The sequence below is a fragment of the Meles meles genome, chromosome X, assembly GCF_922984935.1.
Source record: "Meles meles chromosome X, mMelMel3.1 paternal haplotype, whole genome shotgun sequence".
Lineage (NCBI taxonomy): Eukaryota > Metazoa > Chordata > Mammalia > Carnivora > Mustelidae > Meles > Meles meles.
Window position 1 is genome coordinate 57,158,108 of NC_060087.1, and position 27,410 is coordinate 57,185,517.

The 27,410-nt window shown below is 37.2% G+C and overlaps 1 protein-coding gene across 5 annotated transcripts in view; it reads right to left on the reverse strand.

The window, feature by feature from the left end:
• Positions 1 to 27,410, reverse strand: part of OPHN1 (oligophrenin 1) — a 612,383-nt gene that overhangs the window by 249,885 nt on the left and 335,088 nt on the right. For all 5 annotated transcript variants that reach the window (XM_045995231.1, XM_045995230.1, XM_045995233.1 and 2 more), the window contains exons 7-12: positions 19,625 to 19,735; positions 17,008 to 17,112; positions 15,092 to 15,221; positions 11,843 to 11,943; positions 7,646 to 7,737; positions 1,435 to 1,513 (exon numbers count right to left, since the gene is read on the reverse strand). In XM_045995231.1, the coding sequence (XP_045851187.1) occupies positions 1,435 to 1,513; positions 7,646 to 7,737; positions 11,843 to 11,943; positions 15,092 to 15,221; positions 17,008 to 17,112; positions 19,625 to 19,735 (618 nt within the window). The remainder of the gene's footprint in view (positions 1 to 1,434; positions 1,514 to 7,645; positions 7,738 to 11,842; positions 11,944 to 15,091; positions 15,222 to 17,007; positions 17,113 to 19,624; positions 19,736 to 27,410) is intronic.

A 27,410-nucleotide genomic window follows, 5' to 3' on the forward strand; every position in this document is an offset into this window, starting at 1 on the left:
AGAGGCATGCAATAGTTAAACTCCAGGTTTCTGGGAAGGAGGGAGGAGAGACAGGTCATGGACTACTTTCTGTATGCCAGTCCTCACAGTACTACTTCCCTCCTGCTACCTTCTTGGTTGCTATAAATGCAGTCTGAGATCTGACCACTCCTCTTTAGTCTCCAGGGCACTGAGGAGATACAGAAAGAAAACCATGGGGTGTATTTCTCCTCTTAACACATTTTTTCCTTGAATATAACAAGAATATTAGACTATATTCAAATATTATTGAATCGCAGTAGCTTTGCACTCATTCTTCAGCCCAGTTAGAAGCACCTAAAACTAATACAGCACATTATGGTTGACAGACTTCCCATTCATTTGATTTTTCAAAGCAACTCTGTGAGTTAAGTGGAACAGAGATTATTAAACCCATTTTACTGAAGAGAAGAAAACTGAATCTCAGCTAGAATAACTTGCTTGAAGTCACACAACCACTGAACAGCACAACTAGGATCCAAATTCAGGCTTTTGGAATTCCAACACTAGGAAGGTAATATTAGTTCATATGCCACTAGAAGAAACCCACATGGAAGATACTGAAGAGAAAAAGTGCTTTTCACTCATTTCTGACTCCTCATACTGGTCATTCTATGATAGTCACTAAAATTTTTAAGGTATTGCTTGTCCTCCTATGTAACAATGTTCTAAACAGACTGGTACATCTTGGGATATAGGATGACAGTACCATCTTCCACACCAGCTGTACCCTTCAAGAGAATAAGCTGACTCGGGAATGTAAGATGGGGGCAGCAAAATCATTTTGAATAAAATCTTAACAAATGCTTATTCAGTTATGACAATTATTTTCCATCTTTCTATACGAACAAATATTAGTTTTATAAACTGAAAAAGGCTTAATTTTCTTTCTTAAGAAGAAGATCTTGTGGGCGGGACACCTGAGTGGCTCAGTCAGTTAAGCGTCTGCCTTCAGCTCAGGTCATGGTCCCAGTGTGCTGGGATCGAGTCCCACATTAGGCTCCTTACTCAGAGGGGAACTTGCTTCTTTCTCTACCTCTGCCTGCCACTCCCCTATTTGTGTTCTTTCTCTCTCTCTGGCAAATAAATAAATAAAATCTTAAAAAAAAAAAAAAAGATCTCGTGGGCACAGCTGCATAATCTAACACTGAAGCAAGAAACTCAGAAACCTGAATTTTAGGCCCCACTGTTATGCCTTTTCTGAGAGAAATCCCAGAAAAGTCCCTCACCCTCTCTGGAACTCAAAATAGCTTACTTTTTTAAACAAGAAATGTCAAGTCAACAATTCCTTCTAGCTCTAAAATTTTGAATCTGACAATCTGACTATTTAATTGTCCTAGACCCAGTGAACCACTTAGGGCCCTCACACACTGTACTATGGTACTGAGGTTTCTCTAGTATCCTGAGGTAACTTACAGGTTCTTTTCCATCCATGGCTTCCATCCATAGCCTTCTGTTAGCTTCTGAAAGGGCCTGCAAAGTGATGGTTCCTGGCCTAATGGGGGAAAAATGACAAGTTAAAAGTAGAAAACTCACTTGAGAAACTGGAGTCTTGTGATCTAGGGTCCCTCTCAGCCCTGGGAGGTATCACACTGAGCAGGCACATACGGAATTCCAATTTTTCAAAATCTCTTTTACTCAAAAAACCAGTAAAACATTTAGAGAACAGTAACTTTGGGAACCCTAGGGGAGAGATGGTATCTTGGCAGCATCATGCCAGGGTCAGGCAAGGAGATAGGAAGGTAGATGCCAAGACCCTTCACCATAATACACAATTAAATTGGCTCCATTGTACTTGAGACAAACTGTGGCTCTCTCTACTTTTCTCTTTGGGAAGCCAGCAGTTTCGTCTGGGCTCTAGGAGTAAGCATATTCAGCATGGGCACATCCATCCACCAAAACCAAAACAAAACAAAAACAGCTTTCCTACTTCCCCGATCTATGATGTCCAAAGAGTATTTCCAGTTGGAAAGAATTCAACAACATGCATGCTGGCTCAGCATGGGGAGGTGGCCTTCTCGTTGACATAAGCAATCTATGACTAATAATAACAGTAACTGAATGCTCACTAGATAGGTACCAGTTTCTAAGTACTTTATAGGTATTAATTAATGTAATCTACTCAGGAACATATAAAGCAAATACTATGTAGGAATCCTTATTTTATAGAAGGGGAAACTGAAGCATTGAGTTGTTCCTTAAGTTCACAGAGTAGGTAAGTACAGAACCAGGATTTGAAATTTAGGAATTCTGGTCCAACAGCCATCTTCTTTCTTAACCACTATGCTACAATGCCTTTTCTGTATCGGAAATGGTCTCAACCCCATTTTTTTTTCTATTTATTTGTAGGCTATGTATAACCAGAGATACCCCCAAGGCAGTATAATCTGTATGGTCTTTTTAGACCCTCATGACCAAGCTGAGGATTTCAGATTGACCATATTATGCAGATATAAAGTCTCCTTGCATTCTCTGTATATCTGCATCATTGTGAGAAACTGGTCCCTCTTACTCCTTCTGTTAAGATAAGACCTCTCTCAGAGTCATGGAATGGTGTAAACAATGACAAGAGAGCTCAGAGAGCCTGGAATAGTAACTGGGCCTCTATGGGCCTCCGTTTCTTTATCATAAGGGTGTGGGACCATATGAGCTGGGAGGTCCCTTCCAGTTTTGAAACCATAGGATTCCCATTTGACTTTCCATCTTTTACTCCATTCAAGTGCATCTTAAAAAAGAAAACCTCCAAATGATCTTTAAGCCAAAATCAACTGAAAACTAGGACTTGGCTTTGGGCACTGGATTCTTTCAAGTTTACTTTTCTCTAACAAATAACCAACATTTTGGATATATCACATGGGGCTAGAAAGTCCAGAAATCTTTGTAAAGACATCTACCCAGCTGAATCCTGAAGCCAGAGGAAGAACAAGGAAATGGGCAACAGACATAAAAGACAGTACAGACCAGATATGACATTAAACCCATTCTGGAACTCAGTTTCCCTATCTGGGAAATGAAAAATCCAATGTGTGTGTCTCCTCTTAACCTTACAGAGAGCTTGAAAGAATGAATAAGTGACTATTCAAGAAGCACTGAGGAATCTTAGGTGCCACAGAAAGTCAAAGTAACAGAATAATATTTATAAGAACAGGATGACCAAGTAGAAATAACATTGACTTCTACTCCAGAATCTTCCACTGACTATCTTAATAACCTTAGACAAATCCCTTGTACTTCCTGAGGTCCCAGTCACTCATCCAGAACAAAAAGGCATATATAGTATATATGCAGTACAGTGCAATGGTTAAGAGTGTGGGTTTGAAGACTAGAATTCCTGGATTTGGGTCTTGGCTCTACCATTTGCTATCCATGTTACCTAAATTGCTTCATTTCTGTCTCCTTGTCTTCTTTTGTGAAATTGGGATAAAACCACATACCTCATGGAACTTTAGTGAAGATTAAAGGAAATTATACATTTCAAGGGCTGAGAATAGTGCCTGGTACATAGGCAAATGTTAGCAGTTTTTATGTTGTTGTTTTTATCATTGCACTTCAAGCTCTATGAGCTATAAACCTGTGATTTCAAATATTGGCAGAAAAGCTAGTTACTTTTTTTTAATTAATTAATTTTTTCAGAGTAACAGTATTCATTGTTTTTGCACAACACCCAGTGCTCCATGCAATACGTGCCCTCCCTATTACCCACCACCTGGTTCCCCCAACCTCCCACCTCCCGCCCCTTCAAAACACTCAGGTTGTTTTTCAGAGTCCATAGTCTCTTATGGTTCACCTCCGCTTCCAATTTCCCTCAACTTCCTTTTCCTCTCCCATTTCCCAATGTCCTCCATGTCATTTATTATGCTCCACAAATAAGTGAAACCATATGATACTTGACTCTCTCTGCTTGACTTATTTCACTCAGCATAATCACTTCCAGTCCCGTCCATGTTGCTACAAAAGTTGGGTATTCACCCTTTCTTTTTTTTTTTTTTTATAAACATTTAATGTATTTTTATCCACAGGGGTACAGGTCTGTGAATCGCCAGGTTTACACACTTCACAGCACTCACCATAGCACATACCCTCCCCAATGTCCATAACCCCCTCCCCCTCTCCCAACCCCACCTCCCCCCAAGCTAGTTACTTTTTTAAAGATTTTATTTATTTTATTTGACACAGAAAGAGAGAGCAAGAACAAGCAGGGAGAGTGGCAGGCAGAGGGAGAAGGAGAAGCAGGCTTCCCACTAAGTGAGGAGCCCAGTGTGAGGCTCGATCCCAGGACCCCGGGATCATGACCCAAGCTGAAGGCAGAGGCTTAACCAATTGAGCCACCCAGGCACCGTGGCAGCAAAGCCAATTAAAAAAAATACCCTCTATTTCTGAGATAGTAAAAGGGACTCAGAAAGTCCTTTGTTCTCTGTGCTACAGTGACATGAGTATAGGTACCTAATGCCTGCTGGGAATGCTGACTTTGTTTCTTATATCAGATTTACTAGCCAGGAAAGCAAATGCCACACCCCTCAGAAAACTCCATGTCCACAGAGGGACCTCAGCACCAGTTCATTAATATATTTGACCCTTCATTTCACAGCATGTTTATTCTCCTTATAAGACAATGGAACAAAATTAAACAACAACAACAACATGGACTTTGAAGAACTATAAATGAGTGTTTGAGCTCAGCCTTGCCACTGTGTGACTTTGGACAACTCACTTAACATATTCAAGTCTCAGTCTCCTCACTGGTAAAATAGGGGAGGGGGATTAAGTGAGTGAATGTTGTTTAAGTGCCCAATATGTGGTAATTAAAATCACAGACACACCAAAACTTTAATTCTTGGGTTCTAGTCTCAGAATTCCCCAGTGTTATGGGGTGGGAAAATACATTTAAAAATAAATACATTGAGTACTGGGTGTGGTGCATAACAATGAATCTTGGAACACTGAAAAAATAAAATTTAAAAAAAATAAATAAACACACACCAAATTTAGTACCTATCATGAGCCAGGCATAGCACTAGGTGAAAGATACATGAAGATAAACTGGAGATGACGAACCATGAGAGACTGCGGACTCTGGGAGACGACGAACCATGAGAGACTGTGGACTCTGAGAAACAAACTGAGGGCTTTAGAGGGGAGAGGGGTGGGGAATGGGTGAGCCCAGTGATGGGTATTAAGGAGGGCACGTAGTACAGGGAGCACTGGGTGTTATATGCAAACAATAAATCATGGAACACTACATCAAAAACTAATGATGTACTGTATGAGGACTAACATAACATAATAATAATAATAATAATAATAATAATAATAATAATAAAGATAAACTGGTCCCAGCACATAACCTCAGGGCCAAATTGTCTGTAACTGCTTTGAGTCTATGAGGATATTATTTGCATACAACTTGTTAAATTTAAGCTGAAGGGGAATCAGAATGAAATTGGACACAGAAAATTTTAATTTCTTTTAAGCATCTTGATGATACAGAGTGAGAGACAATAAAGGTTCATGAAAAAGAAGCCACACCCAACAGTCATTTTCTGCAGTATATAGAGGTATAGCTAATAGCTTGAAGCTGTTGGAAAAATGAGTGACAGCTGCATGGTTACAGTAGCAATGTTTACTATCACAACCATCTTTGGTCAGGACAATCCATTTTTAACAAAGAAATCACATGGATTAACAAATAGAAATTTCAAATGTGGAAAAGGACTTTTTACTTATTATCAGACTAAAAAAAAGCCCTCATCTCTTAGTATAATCTTTATAATTCCAGTCATTGATAGTTTTGTTCATATGATATTATAATTCAACCTTTAAGTGCCTTTCTAGGAATCTGACCATTTTGTTAAATTCTCTTCTACTATGCAGTACATAATACATAGAAAAACTAGACAGAAATAATATATAGAAATATTTATTCACTGAATTTTGGATCAACCTCTCAACTGCATAATATGCTTTCCTCCAAAGTAACTCTAAATGTTCTCATCTTAAAATTTCAAGGTTAAATGCACCTCTGATAAAACTTCCCAGATCCAGAAAACAAAAAGAGGGTACTGGAGATAAACAAATACAACAAAGTACAAAGTTTGAAAGCCTTAGCTGAAATCAGAAAGTTGATAATCCAATTATTTCCAGTTTACCTGCAAAGTAGGAGAAGTCTGTATCATGTTCACACCAAGTGGGAGAAAAAGACTCCCCAATATCACCATCACCCTCCATCTCTTCTATCTCCCCTTAAAAAGGTGTTCTAATTCACTTGTTCTTGTTATGTTATATTAGGAGATAAAAGAATGAGTTTTGCTGAATGGGAGAAGATACTTGCGAATGACATATCTGATAAAGGGTTAGTATCCAAAATATAGAAAGAACTCCTCAAACTCAACACCCAAAAAACAAATAATCCAGTTAAGAAACGGGCAGAAGACATGAAAAGACATTTTTCCAAAGAAGACATCCAGATGGCTAACACATGAAAAGATGCTCAACCTCAATCATCAGGAAAATACAAATGAAAACTATAATGAGATACCACCCCATGCCTGTCATAATGGCTAAAATTAGCAATACAGGAAACAACATGTGTTGCCAAGGATGCAGAGAAAGGGGAACCCTCTTACACTGCTGTTGGGAATGTAAAGTAGTACAGCCACTCTGGAAAACCATATGGAATTTCCTCAAAAAGTTAAAAATAGAGCTACCCTATGATCTAGCAATTATATTACTAGGTATTTACCCAAAGGATACACAATACTTATTTGAAGTAATACATGCACCCCAATATTTATAGCAGCATTATCAACAATAACCAAACTATGGAAAGATCCCAAGTGTCTACTGACTGATGAATGGATAAAGAAGATATGGTGCACACACACACACAAACACATACACACACACTGCAATATTACCTAGCCATCAAAAGAAAAAATGAAATCTTGCCATTTGCAACAAAGTGGATTGAGCTAAAGAGTATTATGTTAAGTGAAGTAAGTCAGTCAGAGAAAGACAAATACCATATGATTTCACTCATGTGGAATTTAAGAAACAAAACAGATGAACATGGAGGAAAAAGAGATGCAAAACAGGAAATAGACTCTTAACTCTAGAGAACAACCTGGGGTTGCTGGTGGGGAGGTTAGGGGGGTGGGTAAAATGGGTGATGGATATTGAGGGCATTTGTGATAATGAGAACTGGATGTATATAAGTGATGAATCACTAAATTCTACTCCTGAAACTAATATCATACTATGTGTTAACTAACTGGAATTTAAACATCTAAACTTGATACTAAAAAAAAAAAAATGAGTTTTGTTATGCTGTCCTTACAGTGTTGCCGAACATTGACAATTGCATATCTGATAGCAAATTAAATCCTAGGAGTGATTTATTCTGCCTAGAGCAGGTGAGGCAAAGCTGACTGAAGTTTCCACAGGGAGAACCAGGTCTGGGCCAGGTCTAACAGAGACCCCTGTTAACAGCAGCCAGAAGAGCCAAGACAATAATGTCATGAATAGATTTGCTCATTTTCATCACAAGAGATGACAGAGGAAAATAAAAGTTCTACTCAGGCTCAGCACCTCGTACATGAGGACATTACCAGTTCATACTAGCACAGCTTACCTTTCATTAGTTTCTATATCAAAACAGAACCTTTTGTCGATAGACTCTGTCTTCCTCCTCACGCAGTACTTCAGAGTTAAGTCCAAAGGCCCCTGATATAAGAGAAGGATTAATAGCCAATTTGAAAAAAAAAATGCATAGAAGCTTCTTCTGCCTCCTGCAGTAGCCTCAGTCAGTCAGTTGGAAAGCATCGGTCAGGGCAGCAGGAGCAATGTTTAGCCTCACCAAGAACCTTGTCCCTTCAAACAGTATTTGCAGCAGATGGTTTCTTCTTGCTCCAGTAATTAATGGTTGAGACCAGGACAAAATGCTCTGGGTAGGTCAGTACTCTTTTCCAGCATGGTAGATTAAATAGGAAGCTCATTATAGGTAATATAAGGGGAATGTAGGACAAATGGGCTGACCAAATGGCATTAAGTGTACTGAATAAAATTTTCATAAAATCTGCAGGTTGGGAGTGGCATTATGCAACCTTCCTTCCATTAAACTGGCAGATGGAGGAGGGGAGAGAAACATTTTCATTCCCCACCTCCAGACTCTTCAGGAAGACAGAAATCACAAAAGCAATCTCTCCAAAGATAGGCAGGAGTACAGAAAATGAGCAAATTTATATATTACAAAGTTCCATTTGGTATTTCATATATGTAAAACAGCATAGCCCACCTTAGTCTTCTGGGCACTTAATAAGGCCATTGAAGTCTGCTGTGTCCACAGATTAAAATTTCCCAATCCCACATTGTTCAGTTTCCCTCTTTTAACTCAACAGAGACAATGTGGTATAGGAAAGAGAAGAAACACTTATCAATTACCTACTATTTGCCACACACTATGCTAGGCATATTTAAACCAACTTTCTTCGTAACAACCCCTAGAAAGAAGTGAACTCAGAGAGGTAAAATGGCTTACCTAAAGTCACCCAAGTCAGTATAGTGGAAATAGTAATAAACTAGGAAGTTTAAAATTTGGGGTTTTGTCTCAGTTATGCCATTTACTAGCTTACAACCCAGAGCAAATCATTTTCCTCTCTGAATCTTAACCTCACAATCTATTAAATGGGGAAAATGCTAACCACTTTGATGCCAGAAATTCAGAAATACTTCCCAAGTGTCAGTTCTGGGTCTAGGTACTATGCCATCCAAACTGGTCCATACAGTTGATCCAACTGATCAAACAATACTTTTTTATTTCATTTTTTATTATGTTCAATTAGATGATATATAATACATCATTAGCTTTTTTATTTTATTTAATTAATTTATTTTTTTCAGTGTAACAGTATTCATTGTTTTTGCACAACACCCAGTGCTCCATACATCATTAATTTTTGATGTCATGTTCAACAATTCATTAATTGCATATAATACTTATTTCTTATTGCTACACTCAACTCCCTTTCAGGCCTACCCTTTTGCTGCTCCTACACTATAAAAACTCAACTCTAAATTCATCCTTCAATCTGCCTTCTTTACCCTAACACTGAGGGTATCAAGAATTACAAGTCCTACAGGATGACAGCAACTAACAGCATCATGTACTCACCCTCCCTCTTTAAACTCTCAACTCTCTCAGATTCAGAGGCATCATAGCTCAGGGGCCTAGGCCCTGTCTATTACTCCAGGTTACCCCTAGCCACCCTCATCTTTTTTATGCCCCATCCATGCAGAAATGCTCTCATTTCACACACATCATAACTCTCATGACTCCATAACTGCAAATAATGTTTCCTCCACCTGCAATGACTTTATCTATATTCTTGGTCTGGCTAAACTCATTAATTGTTCTACAAACTGCAGTTCAGCTTTAATATCCTCCAAAATTCTTCCCCAATCCCATACACTGTTTACTATGTGTTTTGCACATTATATTAAAGCTTCCTGTTTTCGTGCCTTATTTCCCCAATTGACTGAGAATTCAAGGGCATGGGCAGCATCTTATTTATCTTTTAATCTCTAGGATCTAGGAAAGATTAGTACCCAGGAAATTTTTATGAACTACAGTATCATTCTTGCCATTTTTCTGATGAGGAAAATGACACTGAGCAATATTACATAATTTACTTGGGGTCAAAAACCTACTAGGTCACAGAGGTAGGATTTAAACCCAGTTGTTAAAGTCAAAATATAGCACTCCTTCCTCTTACCACAACTGCCTGACAGGGAAATGACGGGGATCCTATAAAAGAGAATTTGGGAAGATAACATGTAAAATGAGCAGCACAATACAAGTGGAAGTTGATAGGCTGTACTAGTAGGGAACACTGTTAAGTACCATAGTCAGAAAGAGGGATCCATCTTCAAACTGAACTACTAATACTTGACAGGCATACTGAGAAAGTAAATGAAGTGCTTGACGAAGTTTCTAGCTCAGTGCCGGGCACACAGCAGATGTCAATAAATAGTGGATTTTATGGTGTTATTATAGTCTCACTTCCTTGTATTATTTACCTTTCTAAAACACAAACAAGGAATAGGAATTGAGAGAAATGACAAGAAGAAATCATTTCCAACTTCATTTTAGGGAAATTCAAGTTACTACTTTATCTTCCATTCCTTCTAAATAGAGAACCAAGTTCCTCTTTCCACTCCATAAGGAATCCCATATTAAAACTGCTTAGGCTGACTATTGCAATTTTACAAGCAGCCACTCAATGAAAAGGGGAAAAGGAAAGAAAAACTAAAAGGAGAGCTTGTGCTCATCTCCTAGGAGGATATGAAAGTGGGATGACTGCTTTTGTCTTGAGCTTTTCAGCAGGTGCTTGAGCAGAAAAGAAAGGGCCTAATCAGCTTATTTTAAAGTCTGGGACTGGGAAAGAAATGTGTGTAGGAAAAGAAAAGGACGAAACTACAGGACAGTGCTTATAAGCACTAGTCAATAAGATACATCAGCTAAGTACCGACAGAAATGGGAAAAATGCTGTGATAGAGCCCAAGATAAATTTACTGAAACCACTTGGAAGGTACTTTGGCAATTAATAGAATGGAAACTAAGAAGAGTTTTGGAGTCAGGAATGAGTAACTGGCCCATATAGAAGCATGGATGAGGGTTCTGGGAACCCCATTTGGTATACTTCATTAGAGGTGCATTCCATCTCCAATACCCATTCAAAGCTGAATGACAAAATTCTGGGTTCAAGACAAAAAAGGCAATTTTCTATAGCCTGACACCAAATCTCAGTCCTCTCTAATTTTCTGTGGAACAAGTCATACAAGAGAGATCTTCCATGGAAAGTACCAGCAAAGGAGACAAAATGGCCCAATTTTTCTCCAAATTTCTGCCTACCGAAATTAGGTCTTTTCATGCCACCAAGGTTCAGTGTTAACAAATGAACCTTGTTTGACTTTGTAAATAATCTGTAAAGAATAGAAATCCTTAAAAATAATGCCTTATAACCCAGTCTAAGAGACAGTTTAAAGGGACACACTAAACTACTTTTATAATATGAATATTCTATCAGCTTTTATCTTAATAAACCCTTGAGAGACAGAATTTCCAAAGCCTCTACAAAGATAGGCAAAAGTGAGATGACAGAATAAGTTTTTTGGCTGCGTTGTCATATATATATAATATACTATAGCATAGTACAGGAACTATAGTATAGTATGTAATATATAAGATTAGGTTCTTCAGGTAAGTAACTATCTTCTTAGTGTGTTAAACTCATCTTGACATTTTAGGGGATGGGAAAGGTTTGAAGGACAGAAGAAGCATTACCTGCTTAAATATATCTGGAAATTACATAGAATAGGGGGTACAGATTATTCTAACTTCAGGAAACAGATACACTTCTCTAAAAAACAAAGAAATTTTGGAAAATGATATTTTAAACACTCGCTATTTAAAGGAATCCTAAGAATCCTAAGAAGTAGAGACTTCTTAAAAGCAAGTAACACTATCCTCCTGCAATTCATCCATATTCTTGCAAATTTTCTTGTACAATGTGACAAACACTTGTAATAATTTAATAAATTATCTGAAAAAGTACAGGCATTTTCAGAAGGCTTGACATAATTAACAGACATATTTCACTCAACTGAGTAGTAGCTGGCCCAGTGCAAATTTGTGTCAAGAGGAACATACAAAGTCATGGCTTCACATAACCATGAGGACTTGATTCTTTGAAACTAAGTCAAGATATCCTCTTTTCTAAGATACAGTCACAGATACATTTCAAAAAATATGGCACACAAAAGAACTGACCTGTTTAGCACCTGGCTTCTGCTCCATAGGTGTCATGGTGAGCATTTTGGTCTCCTTCTCATACTGGCAGTAATATTTCACCCAGGATATTCCCAAAGCCCCTACAATGATAGGCAAAAGTGAGGAGACAGACTATATCCATTTGGCTGTCTGGTCAATACACTCCTAACATGGAAGTGGTATAGCCTGCTCTTCATAATCACAGGGCTTTAGATCTAGCTCTAATCATTCCCTGAACTCCAACCTTGTGGGCTATCGATGCACAGCACATATAGAGATCCTAATCCTCATCAAATGCTTTCCATATCTGCTCTAGCTTGCTCCATAGAACCCTTCTTGCCATGTCTCTTCTAAATGCTTCTACTGTTCATCCTGTTGTATGAGTTGGAAACATATGTAATCTTCTGCTGCTTCTTCCCTGTAACCTGTCCCTTTTGACTGGTGTTTGGGTACTGCTCATTCTTTTTCCCACATGTCTCTCATTCAGCTGCTTCCTCTCTCCATCCCTTCTAGAACTGAGTTAGTTCAGGACCCTATTGCTGAATTACTTATAATGTTTTATGATCTACTTCAAACAAAATAAAAATTCACCATTTCACTAATTAATTATGACAGTGACCTTCTCTCTGATTGCTCCCATCTCTGATCACTCCTTTCCAGTCCATTCTCTATTCTTTAGCTAAAGGAATATTTTTTAAATACTGATGTCTATAATATCATTTTTCTTATAAATCTTGCATGGCTTTCCCACTGTCTCTAAACTCATGTTGGCCCACAAGACCCTTCCTAATATGACATTTACCTTTCCTACTTTATCTTTTGCCACCCTCTGTGGTCCTGTATCATTGAATTACTGTCAGTTACCAAATAAACAGGTGACCATATATTTTTAGTCTAAATTCAATACATACTTAAGAATGAATGGGTCACTATTAATAATTACATCAGGATGGGAAATGTATACCAGAGCGCTTCTTTGCAAATTATGACCCTGAAAATAAACTACTCTTCATACCCCTTGTGCCTGAGTAACATGCAATGGTATATACCTGGAATCCCCCCACCCTTTTTTTGTCTATCAAACTTCCACTCATAATTCAATTCCTAATTTAAACATTGCTTCTTCAGTGAAGTCCTTAGATATGTGCCCCAAATGCAGTGCTCAACACATTTCCTTATATAATTCTTGATATATTTGTCTGTCTTCCTCATAAGACTATGAACTTCTTGAAGGTTACTAACAGACCATAATAAAAGAATAACAAAAAATAAAAATAAATGAAAATAAAAATAATGTTGGATTTGAAAAAAAATAAGATTGGTTCATATTTTTAAAATCCTCAATGCACTACATATCGTCTGGCAAAAAGGATGTTCGGTAAACATTCAACTGAATAGCAACATCATATCCATTTGACACATTAGAAAACTGGGGCACAGAAGGACCATATAGCTAGTTGTTCCTAGAGCCAAGATCAGAAAATCATTATTCCCACATCTTTTATAATATAGCAGTAGTTTTCAACCAAGGGCAATTTTGCCAAAGAGATATTTGGCAATGTCTGGAGACATTTTAGGTTGTCATACCTATGGAATGCTATTAGAATAAAGTGAGGATAGGCCACAGATGCTATTATATATCTTATGATGTACATGACCCCCCTCTCAGAACAAAGAACTACCCAGCCAAAAATGTCAATTGCACTGAGATAGAGAAATTCTGCAATGCAGAGTTGAAGAGATAAACCCAAGAGGTTAAAGAGCATATGTTTGAAAACCACCAGAAGTTAATTTCTCTTAGAGAAGAAAAGATGATACTATCACTGCCTAAATGCCATGCTTTGTGAATTGCAGTAGTTTTTGTCACTGGTTACATCTAAATAGCCTCCTTTGCCTCTTCTTCTCAGGTATAATAAATCTGGTCAGGGCTGAAATCACAGGCTTTAGAAGCATTGGGTCATAGTTCATAAGGAAAATCAAAGAGCACACACAAGTTTTCATAAGGTAATTTAGGAAGTAGGAAGGTTTAAATCCTATGCAATATTCAGTGAATGGAGAAGTTAACCCATGGGCCTTGGTTAGCAATGAATAACTCTCCTGCCCACTGAAATCACAATGGTTGCTATTTAGTGCATTAAGAGCAACCATGTATTCCTAAGGCAGTGGAAGGTATAGGGTATAGTGATAGGAGGATAGGTTTGGGCATTTCAGAGAACTGAGTTTACTCAGGCTTGCTACTTGATAGTTGGGTATCTTTTTTGTTGATGTTGTTTTTAAAAATTATGTTCAATTTGCCAACATATTGTTGGGTAACTTTCAACTAGTGATCTCTATAAGCCTCAGTGGCCTCAAGTAATATTGTATGATAAGTGGTTTTTTTGTTTGTTTGTTTTTTGTTTTTTGGGGTTTTTTGTTTTGTTTTTTATTTCTTTTCAGTGTAACAGAATTCATTGTTTATGCACAACATCCAGTGCTCCATGCAATACATGTCCTCCATAATACCCACCACTTGGCTCCCCCGACCTCCCACCCCCTGCCCCTTCAAAGCCCTCAGATTGTTTTTCATAGTCCATAGTCTCTCATGGTTTGTCTCCCCTTCCAATTTCCCTCAACTCCCTTCTCCTCTCCATCTCCCCATGTCCTCCATGTTATTTGTTATGCTCCACAAATAAGTGAAACCATATGATAATTGACTCTCTCTGCTTGACTTATTTCACTCAGTATAATCTCTTCCAGTCCTGTCCATGTTGATACAAAAGTTGGGTATTCATCCTTTTTGATGGAGGCATAATACTCCATAGTGTATATGGACCACATGATAAGTTGTTTTAAAGATTAAATGAGATAGTATATTTAATGCACTTTGCACCATGCCTGGTACATAGTAGGTATAACACATAGTAGGTGTAATAAATATTATTTTTCTGCCTCCTTTCCCCTACTTCCTTTTATCCCCCAGTCATAGTCATCAGAAGAATTAAACAATTAACAATCCCCACTTTGAATCACAGAGAAAAACCTTAGATCTTATCATCCATCCCTAAGTCTTCGGAAGACAAATCCTTAACTAATACCCCTCTAATTTCTCCTTCCTTTTCTTTTTTTTTTCTCTGTTCCCAGACTGTTCTCCAAAGAGGTATAGCTGTCAGGGGTCTGTGAACAATATGGGTGCTTGGAGTTTGGAGATGCCAAATGGCAGTCGGTGCTAGCCTACTGAAACCCAGTATGTATCCCTGTATTCCCACACACATTTCTCTTGTGTATAGAGATAGCCTTCAATGGTAGGCTGTCCTGGAAGTTTGCATGTCTGGGGAGCTTCTTTCATCCTTTTCTTAAGTTCTTCCATCTCTTCCCGGGTACTGGAGAAATGATTTCTTGTCTGTGAAGATATTATCATCATAATTAATCTCATTATCACCATGATTATTAAAAAGCACTTATTAGTTATAGAACCAGTGCAGAGTTTTCTCGGTTTGCATAATATGCTACAACATAGCAAAAACAACAACAACAAAAATGTTGAATAGCATAGTGACTAGAAAACAATTTTACAAGATTAACAGTGCCAAAGACTAAAAGGGAAACAGAAACATAAACAGCAATATAACCATAAAAATACATCTAGGAGACTTTATTCTAATGGGAATCACATAAGCCAATAAATAAAGGTTCTTAGAATTCGGAGCACCAGACTGAACTCTGCTTTACAAGATAGGAAACTGTAAAGGTTTCCAAAGGTAATATTATCATGGCAACTTCTAAGCTCTGCCTCAAGTAAAGTTACTGCCTACTTGACTCTGAATCAAATTCTGGCTATTAAGATAAAATACATGACAAGGTGCTATCTTTGAAGATATGTCAATAGAAAAGCTATGTTTTCATATTCATGAATAACAAAAAATAATGGTAAGAAGAAATCTATTTAAAACTATACAACTAAAACACAATAGCAAAACAGTGCTTGAAATGTGGGTATGAAAATCACTAGAGATAGGTTCTTAAGTCCAGTCTCAAGATTGTTACATGCGTCACAAAGGTGATCTGAGCTATCTATCTTGTTAGGCCCACACTATTGATTATCTTGTGAATGAGTTCATCATATACACAGATACAAAACATTGTAATTAAACTCATACTTTTCAAGTCCTATTTGGAGGAAGATTCAAATGATTAACCTGGTTATAGGAAGATTTTAAAAATCCATAGAAGTCAGGGGCTCTACATTCTGGTGAAGGTGAGTACCCAGAAAGAAAGAAACAAAACAACTGTAAGTCAAGATCCTCCTAAACAACCAGGTGAAGTTTACTTCCATTAACAACCTTATTAGCAACTTTTTCATATAAAAATACTCTACAAATAGTTGTAATGTAACAACTAGCACAAAGTCACTATCTCAGTGATGCCTTCTCTAACTGTGTCAGGCAGTCAAATGTTCCACTTTCTGTGCTTCCTTAAAATTTCTGGTCTTAATGCTATTGAAACACTTATCACAAGGAATTATGGTGTGTTCCAGTGTTTATGTCTCTTTCCTGAAAGAGACTGTATGTTCCCTGAGGACAGAAAACCTAACATACTTCATAATGGTATGTCCATGCCTGCCACAGAGTATATTTATATCCATAGCCACTGAATAGTGGGTTAAATAAACAAGTGAGAAAAAATATATATGTTACAAAGATGGGAAGGCTATGCCTATGGTCATCTATAAGAACCAGCATGGGAAAGAAGGTGAATAAAACCTTTATATATAATTTAATTCTAGTGATTAGTGAGAAAAGGAAGAGAGGGGAAAATGGACATTCATGTCATAAAACTCACAAGTGCCTTGACTAACCAACATGGAAGTAGCATAAAACTTGTGCTTAAACAAGCCCACAGCTGGATTCTGATCTGAGAGGGATGCAGTAAATTAGTAACATTTAATGTTTACTGGGTATATAGAAGTGTCAGAGGGTGGAAGGGTAGGTTTGAACAACAATAAGCCTCAAAGACTGGTAAGAGTTGAAACTGGAAGAGAAAGCACACTAAAATAACTATGATCCACATTAGTATGTCCTGACAAATTGGCTAGAATGCAATAAGCTGGGATTTCAAGATCAAGGTCATTGACTCTGAGATCCAACTGGAATGCAGGGACAGGTGAAGAAACCCACATGCAAACTCACATTCTGCAAACTGAGCTGGAGCTGCTGTTTGTATGGGAGGAAATCCTGTGTGAGCTCCACAGTCAGGTTGTTGGAAATGAAGAGACTATGAAGAAAGGCCAAAACCTAGGGAAAATGTGTAAAAATGACTTCATCATCAGTACCTTTTCATTACTAAATAAAGGAAAAAGAAACATGGAAAAGAAACTCCATATACCGAGTATAGTGTTAAAAGTAATCATGAAAACACAAACAGGTCTACACATAGCTATTTTCTTATTAAACATTTACGTTGTACTTAGTTCCAGAAAATAGGAACTACTAACAAATGTATTCATTCAAATCCTTTCCAGATAGTATATAAAATCATTCATAGTTTGGACCATATGGAATAGACTGTGCATTTTCTCTCTATTTCCTCAGAATTGGCACAGAATAGGTGATCAATATTTGTTGGGCAAATAGATAAGTGAATAAATGAGTAAAGTAGGTTCTGTACCTTAATGAAGACTGTCCTAATGCTAAAAGATTCAAATAGTATGAACCCATTTTCAAATGTTTAAAATGTTTCAGAGGGGTTTAGGAATAAGACATAAAAGAACTAATAATTTTTTAATGTTCCAAATATTCAAATTCATTAATAAATACACAGAAAAACAATAAAAATATGATTTCATCTATGAAATACAAACCTTTAAACAATAATGCTCACTTCTGGCAATAGTAAATTATAATAATAGGAAGTAGTAATAATTTCTCTATTCTTTTTAGAAAATAAGTGGATAGGTTTATATAAATATGCACACAGTTACACAATATGCATATACACATGCATATATTATACATATAAACACAAACTATATATACACACACAAACATAAAAACTGTACATATATACACACATGTACATATATATTTATTTATATATAAATGTAAATGGGTTTGTGTACTACATACATTGTCATATACACAATCTTTCTGTTTCTCTTCCAAGCTTTCTCATCTCAGGAAATGACCCTACCACTTACTCAGTCAAGCCAGAAAGTAAAGAATCATCCTTGATTTTTCTTCCACTCACATCTCATCCAAATTCTGTCAGTTTTACCACCAAAATATATCTCTAATCCAGCTATTATTTTCTGTTTCCACTTTCAGCACCCTAACCCAAACCAACCTCTTTTCTTGCCTAGACTGCCTCCTAATTGGATTCCTTGCTTCCACTGTTGATCTCTTCCAAGCCATTCTCCACAAAACAAAATGAGCTTATGTCATATCCGGATTAAAACTTACATCCGTGATTTTCCACTACAGTTAGACTACTATCCAAACTCCTTACCATGATTACAAGTCCTATGCCTTCCTATCATACCTTATTTCCTGCCACTCTCCTTTTCTATCACCTATATCTAAAGGCACTAACATTTTCATTCCTCAGGCACACCATTCTTTCCTAACTTAAGGATCATGCACATGTTTTGTTCTGTCTTTAATATTATTTCCCCATTATGCATGTGGTTGCATCCTCTCTTTCTTTAGAACTTATCTTAAGTAATACTTTCAGACTTCCTCCTTGACCACTTAATCTAAAGTAGTTGCCCATTCTTGTTATTTGCTTTAGCCCTTATCATAATTTACAATTAGTTTTATATATATCCTTCTTTCCCCTCTGTCTACCCAATAAGAGTGTAGTCTTTATAAAGATAGAAACAGAATTTGTCTTATTCACAAGATACCCAGTGTTTAGCACAGTGCCTGACATATAACAAAAGCTCAATTATTTTTTGTATAAATGAATAAACACTTGGTTGCACACAGATATACATATAGATATATACATAAGGGAAAACAGATACACATTTAGATGTACATAGACATAAATGTTCATGTGAAAAATATATACATGTGTAAACAGACCTGCACACATGTGTACTTACATCCACATCTACAGGTACAAAGACAGACATATATAGAGAGAGAAATATAACAAATACACAGAAAATTTGGAAAGAAAATGCCAAAATATCAATAATGATTATCTCTGTATGGGAATTTGTTATTTTTGTTTTTTTTTCCTATAATTTTTTCTAGATTTTCTTTACTAAGAATTAAAATTCAACATAGTTGTCATATCAAAGCACACCCTTTTTATAGTCAAGGAGATGTAAGTAGAAAATCAAGAAGAAAGAAGTAAAAATAGTACAACAGGAAGTCATTAAGTGCAAGGGACATATGCTCCTAGCAAATTGACTGGCATATTATAGGCACTTTAAAAGTTTTATGAAAGCATGAGATCAAGGAAGGGAAAAGAACAAGGTAAAAGGAAGGGTGACAGAGAAATCAAAGGAGGGAGAAAAGGAGAAAGGAAGCAAAAAAGAGAAGGAAAGAAAAATCATAGCTGGCGTGGGCAGAAAATGGGAGAGGAAAAAAAGGTAGGAGAGGAGAGGTAAAGAAGAGAGAGAAAATATTACTGAGAGAGCAAGAGCAACCCAAGCTACTGTGTTTATTTTCTTGACATTCATTATTAAGCATTAAATAACCTTCAGCATCTTTGAAATTTCAATTGTATGGTCAAAGTTCTCCATATTTACCTGGCATTTGGTAAATATTTTTAGACTATTCATCAACGGATAGAACTTACTGGCTCCACAATGTTGAACTTCTTGGACTCCTGAACTTCCTGGATTTGATAAACATAATCAAGGGAGGACTCAAAGAAATTCTGCCTCTCCTTGTCTACCTGGAGGTCTGCCTGTAAAGAAGAGTAGCAAATGTCAAATAACAGCATAGTCACTTATGCAAGTCAGTGCTTATGGACTCAACAGAATGCTAGAGCTAGGGGAGAATTTAGCCACCAAGTAATGATCTTATTCTTTTATTTTACAGACAGAGAATTATAAACCAAGAAATAAAAAGTGATCATTGTGAAACTTCTGATTTCTGGCCCAACAATTAAAAATCTTGAAAGTTACCTCACCTATCCTCACAAGAAAAATGATGAACAAATTGAAAATGAATAATTCCCCTTAGAAACAACAGAGAAGTGAAGTCAGAAGGAAAGCAGTTGCGTCAAATATTAGATAGATAGTTGAAAATAGAGAATCGGAGATTACCAGAGCGAAGCGCAGAAGCAGAAATCAGACTATCAGTAATTTAAGAATAATTCTCAGGGTGCTTGGGTGGCTCAGTCAGTTGTGTCTGACCCTTGCTTTTGGCTCAGGTCATGATATCAGGGTCATGAGACTGAGCCCCACATCCGAATCCAAGCTCAGCAGAGAGTCTGCTTGAGATTCTCTCCCTCTACTCCTCTCTGCCCCACACATTCACTCTCTCTTCCTTTCTCTGTCTCAAATAAATAAATAATTTTCGTTAAGAAAAAATAATACCTCTCTAAGGAAATCCAAAGACAAAAGGGAAAACAGAAAAAAAAAAATACCAGAGGAAATTTGGCCTCAGAACAATAGTTAGAAAAAAAACAAGCATAGTCTAAAAGCAAACTAAGCCCACCCTAACTCCTAGTAATGTAAACATAAAGCCTCATACTACAGGCCTATTTATTTCAGTTCCTTTTACCTGGAACATCATGCCTGGCTTTCAACAAAATAGTACAAGACATTCAAAAGGGCAACAATAACAAGAACAAAAACCAGTTGAAGATGAAGAACAAATATCAAGAGGTGCCTGGGTGGCTCAGTGAGTTGGGCCTCTGCCTTTGGCTCAGGTCTTGATCTTGGGGTCCTGGGATCAAGCCCCACATTGGGCTATCTGCTAGCCAGGCAGCCTGGTTCCCCCCTCTCTCTCTCTGCCTAGCTTTCTGCGTACTTGTGATCTCTCTCTCTGTGTCAAATAAATGAATAAAATCTTTAGAAAAAAAGAACAAACATCAAAACCAAACTTAGATAAGGTAAAGATACTGGATAGTGGAATTATTACACTGAAACTACAGCAAAGGCTTTCATTGAAAAAGAGGAAAACACATAAGAACATGTGAATAATATATATGGATATATGAAAATGTGAAGTATTAAACAAAAGGAAATGCTAGAAACCAAAAACAATAGCAGAAATGAAGAATGCCTTGAATGGGCTTATCGACAGACTAAAAAAGACTACAGAATGAATCAGTGAACCTAAAGGTATGTTTAATAGAAACTTCAAAAACTGAAATGCAAAGAGAAAAAAAGAATTAAAAAGACAGAGTGAAATATTTGTGAAGTGTTGGACAATTATAAAAGGTATAAGATATATAAAGGAGAAAAAAGATGGAATATAAGAAATACTTAAAGTGATGACTGAGAATTTTCCAAAATTAGACAGGTAACAAATAAAATATTGAGAAAGCTCAGAGAACAACAGCAGTATAAATACAAAAAAAATCTACATGTACTCATATCATATTCAAACAACACAAATTTAAAAACATAGAGAAAATCTTGAAGAAAGAAATGCCTTATCTAAAGAAGGGTAAAAATAGAATTTCTCTTAAGAGACCATGCAAAAAGAAGAGAGTAGAGTGAGATATTTTAGATATTGAAAGAAAAATCACAAATTCAGAGTTCTGTATCCAGTGACATTATATTTCAAAAGTGAACAAGAATTAAGGATTTTCTAAAACAAACAAAATTTGGAGGAATGTGTTGCTGGTAAAATTGTGACCCAATAAATATATTAAGAACTTCTTCAAGAAGAGTGAAAACAATGTAAGCGAGAAATGCATACCAACATCAAGAAAACAAAAGCGGGGAGGAGTCAAGATGGAGGAGAAGTAGCAGGCTGAGACAACATCAGGTAGCAGGAGATCAGCTAGATAACTTATCAAACCATTCCAAACACCCCAAAACCCAACAGGAGATTGAAGAGAAGAGCAGCAATTCTAGAAACAGAAAATTGACCACTTTCTCAAAGGTAGGACCAGCAGAGAAGTGAATCCAAAGTGACAGGAAGATAGATCAAGGAGAGAGGGGCCAACCCCTGGCAAGCGGCAGAGCAACGGAGCACAAAATCAGAAGTTTTAAAAGTCTGCTCCACTGAGGTGCATCGCTCCAGAGACTAAACCGGGGTGAAGCCCACATGGGGACAGCATGGTCTCAGGTCCTGCGGGGTCACAGAAGGATCGGGGGTGTCTGAGTGTCGCAGAGCTCACAGGTATTACAGCAGGGAAGCCGGCTACAGAGATGGAGCTGAGGAATGAGCTCTCAACTCAGGGATACCTTAAATTGTGACCTGTGGCAAAGGCCACTGCTCTGTGAGTGGGGAACTCACAAGATCTGGGGAGGCGCCCCTGGAAGACTGCAGGGATCTGCTGGGTTTGGAGACTCCAGGCAGGGCTGTGTGCCAGAGACAGAGACACTTGGTCACAGGCTGGGTGAGCTTAGAGTGCAGCTGGAGGCCAGGGAGACAGGAGTGATTGAGCACTTTTCTCCGAGGGCACACTGAGGAGCGGGGCCCCGAGCTCTCGGCTCCTCTGGGCCAGAGATTGAGAGGCCGCCATTTTCATTACTGTCCTCTGGAACTCTATGGAAAGTGTTCAGGGAACAAAAGCTCCCGAAAGCAAATCCGAGGAGCTAACTTAGCCTGGCCCCTGGTAAGGGCAGTGCAATTTCACCTCGGGAAAAGCCATTTAAGAATCACTGCAACAGGTCCCTCCCCAAGAAGATCACCAAAAAATCCAGCCATGATCAAGTTCAGTTACCAAGGAGAGCAGTGGAATTCTAGAGGAGGAGAAAGCAAAGCATGGAATTCATGGCTTTTCCCCATGATTCTTTAGTCTTATGAAGTTAATTAATTTTTTTAATTGTATTTTTTTCTGTTAATTTTTTTAACTTTTACCCTTTCCTCTTTCAACGTCTTTTAACTAGTTTATCTTAACAATACCTTTCAAAAAAATCTTTTTTGAAACGTCAATATTATAGTCATATTTTATCCTTCATACTATCTAACTTTATTTTTCGTATACACATAGGGTTTTTACTTCTAAAAAAATTTGGGATAAAACTTCTTCTAATAGATGAAAATATAACCTAAATATAGCACAGGGCTTTGTTCTAGTCTCCAGCCTGAGGAAATTCTCTCTACTTTCTTTTTCTTTATTCTCCCAAACAACTTATCAACTCCTTTTTTAGAAATTTTTTTTTTACTTTTTTTTTTCCATTTTATTTATTTTTTCAGCGTAACAGTATTCATTCTTTTTGCACAACACCCAGTGCTCCATGCAAAACGTGCCCTCCCCATTACCCACCACCTGTTCCCCCAACCTCCCACCCCTGACCCTTCAAAACCCTCAGGTTGCCCCAACCTCCCACCCCTGACCCTTCAAAACCCTCAGGTTGTTTTTCAGAGTCCATAGTCTCTTATGGTTCGCCTCCCCTCCCCAATGTCCAAATGGAGGCTCTCACTGCTAGGATAAATGAGGCAGAAGAAAGAATTAGTGATAGAAATTTTTTTTAAAAGTTTTTCATCTTTATACTCATATTCCATCCCTTCATCATGTTTACCATTATATATGTTTTTCATTCTTTAAAATTTCGGGAGGTAGTTTCTTTTAAGAGACCAAAATACTCCCAAAACTAAGTGGGTAACCCTGTTCTATTCACCAGTCTAATATATATATATATATTTTCTCTTTTTTATATTTTTTCTTTAAAAAATTTTTTTTGAAATTTTACCCCCTTTCTCACCCCCCAGGATTTGGGGTCTCTTCTGATTTGGATAAAGCACATTTTATGGGTGCCTTTCCCATCCTTTTTGTATTTTAGTCTCTCCTTCATACATTCTTACCTGGATAAAATGACAAGACTGAAAAACTCACCACAAAAAAAAAAAAAAAAAAAAAAGAATAAGAGGCAGAACCAAAGGGCGGGGACCTAATCAATATGGACATTGATAATATGTCACATCTAGAGTTCAGAATGATGATTCTCAAGGTGCTAGGTTGCCTCAAAAAAGGCATGGAAGATATTAGAGAAACCCTGTCTGGAGAAATAAAAGCCCTTTCTGGGGAAATAAAAGAAATAAAATCTAACCAAGTTGAAATAAAAAATGCTATTTATGAGGTGCACTCAAAAATGGAGGATCTTACTGCTAGGATAAATGAGGCAGAAGAGAGAATTAGTGATATAGAAGACCAAATGACAAAGAATAAAAAAAACTGAGCAAAAGGGAGACAAACAACTACTGGATCACAAGGGGAGAACTTGAGAAATAAGGGATACCATAAGACAAAGCAATATTAGAATAATTGGGATTCCAGAAGAAGAAGAAAGAGAGGGGGGAGCAGATGGTATATGGGAGAGAACTACTGTAGAGAATTTCCCTAATATGGCAAGGGGAACAAGCATCAAAATCCAGGAGGCTCCGAGAGCCCCCTCAAAATCAGTAAGAATAGGTCCACACCCCATCATCTAATAGTAAAACTTACAAGTCTTAGTGACAAAGAGAAAATCCTGAAAGCAGCCCAGGATATGATGTCTGTAACATACAATGGTAAAAATATTAGATTGGCAGTAGACTTATACATAGAAACCTGGCAGGCCAGAAAGAACTGGCATGATACATGAAAAACATGCAGCCAAGAATACTATATCCAGATAGATTATCAATGAAAATAGAAGGAGTGATAAAAAGCTTCTAGGACAAACAAAAACTGAAAGAGTTTGTAAACACCAAACCAGCTCTGCAAGAAATACTGAAAGGGGTCCTCTAAGCAAAGAGAGAGCCTAAAAGTAATAGACCAGAAAGGAACAGAGACAATATAAAGTAACACCTTATAGCAATACAATGGCACTAAATTCATATCTCTCAATAGTTACCCTGAATGTAAATGGGCAAAATGCCCCAATCAAAAGATACAGTGTATCAGAATGGGTAAAAAACCAAACCCATCAATATGCTGTCTACAAGAAACTCATTTTAAGCCCAAGGACACCTCCAGATTTAAAGTGAGGGGGTGGAAAAAAATTCACCATGTTAGTGGACATCAAAAGAAAGCTGGGATGGCAATCCTTATATCAGATCAATGAGATTTTAAGCCAAAGACTATAATAAGAGATGAAGAAGGACACTATATCATACTCAAAGGGTCTGTCCAACAAGAAGATCTAACAATTTTAAATAACTATGTCCCTAACATGAGAGCAGCCAACTATATAAACCACATAATAACAAAATCAAAGAAACACATTGACAATAATACAATAATAGTAGGGGACTTTAACAAACCCTCACTGAAATGGATGGATCATCCAAGCAAAAGATCAACAAGGAAATAAAGGCCTTAAATGACACACTGGACCAGATGGACATCATAGATATATTCAGAACATTCCATCCCAAAGCAACAGAATATTCATTCTTCTCTAGTGCACATGGAATATTGTCCAGAATAGATCACATCCTGAGTCACAAATCGGGTCACAGCTGGTACCAAAAGATTGGGATCATTCCCTGCTTATTTAAGGACCACAATGCTCTGAAGCTAGAACTCAATCACAAGACAAAATTTGGAAAGAACCCAAATACATGGAGACTAAACAGCATCCTTCTAAGGAATAAATGGGTCAACCAGGAAATTAAAGACGAATAGAAAAATGTTACGGAAACAAATGATAATAAAAACACAATGATTCAAATTTTGTGGGACACAGCAAAGGCAGTCCTGAGAGGAAAATATATAGCAATACAAACATTTCTCAACAAACAAGAAAGGTCTCAAATACACAGCGTAACCCTACATCTAAAGGAGCTGGAGAAAGAACAGCAAAGAAAGCCTAAACCCAGCAGGAGAAGAGAAATAATAAAGGTCAGAGCAGAAATCAATGAAATAGAAACAAAAAAAAAAAGAAAGAAAGAAAGAAAGAAACAATAGAACAAATCAATGAAACTAGGAGCTGGCTCTTTGAAAGAATTAATAAGATTGATAAACCCCTGGCGAGAATTATCAAAAAGAAAAGAGAAAGGACCCAAATAAATAAAATCAGGAATGAAAGAGGAGAGCTCACACCAACACCGAAGAAATATAAACAGTTATAAGAACACATTAAGACCAACTATACGCCAGCAAATTTGACTATCTGGAAGAAATGGAAGCATTCCTAGAGACATATAAACTACCACAACTGAACCAGGAAGAAATAGAAAAATATAATAGAAAAATAGAAATAGAAAACCTGAACAGACCCATAACCAGTAAGGAGATTGAAGCAGTTATCAAAAATCTCCCAACAAACAAGATTCCAGGGCCAGATGGCTTCTCAGGGAATTCTACTAAACATTTAAAGAAGAATTGATTCCAATTCTCCTGAAACTGTTTAAAAAAATAGAAATGGAAGGAAAACTTCCAAACTCATTTTATGAGGCCAACATTTACCTTCATCTCAAAACCAGACAAAGATCCCATCAAAAAAGGAAAAAGAAATTACAGACCAATATCCTTGATGAACACAGATGCGAAAATTCTCACCAAAATACTAGCCAATGGGATCCAACAGTACATTAAGAGGATTATTCACCACGACAAAGTGTGATTTATCCTAGGACTGTGAGGTTGGTTCAACATCCACAAATCAATCAATGTCATACAATGCATTAATAAGAGAAAGAACAAGAACTGTATGATACTCTCAACAGATGCTGAAAGAAGCAATTGACAAAGTACAGCATCCTTTCCTGATTAAAACTCTGCAAAGTGTAGGGATAGAGGCTACATAGCTGAATATCACCAAAGCCATCTATGAAAAATACATCACAAATACCATTCTCAATGGAGAAAAACTGAGAGCTTTTCCGCTAAGGTCAGGAACATGGCCGGAATGTTCATTATCACCACTGCTATTCAACATAGTATTAGAAGTCCTAGCCTCAGCAATCAGACAATAACAGCAAAAAGAAATGAAAGGCATCCAAATCAACAAAGAAGAAGTCACACTCTCAATATCTGCAAATGATACTTTATGCAGAAAACTCCCAACCTTTGCAAATGATACTTTATGTGGAAAATCCAAAAGACTCCACTCCAAAACCACCTGCACTCATACAGGAATTCAGTAAAGTGTCAGGATATAAAAATCGATGCTCAGAAATCAGTTGCATTTCTATTCACCAATAGCAAGACAGAAGAACGAGAAATTAAGGAGTCAATCCCACTTAAAATTGTACCCCAAACCATAAGATACATAGGAATAAATGTAACCAAAGAGGCAAAGAATCTATACTCAGAAAACTGTAAAGTACTCATGAAAGAAACTGAGAAAGATACAAAGAAATGGAAAAATCTTCCATGCTCATGGATTGGAAAAACAAATATTGAGAAAATATCTATGCTACCTAAGGCAATCTACACATTTAATGCAATCCCTATCAAAATACCATCCTTTTTTAAAAAATATTTTATTTACTTGACAGAGAGAAATCACAACTAGGAAGAGAGGCAG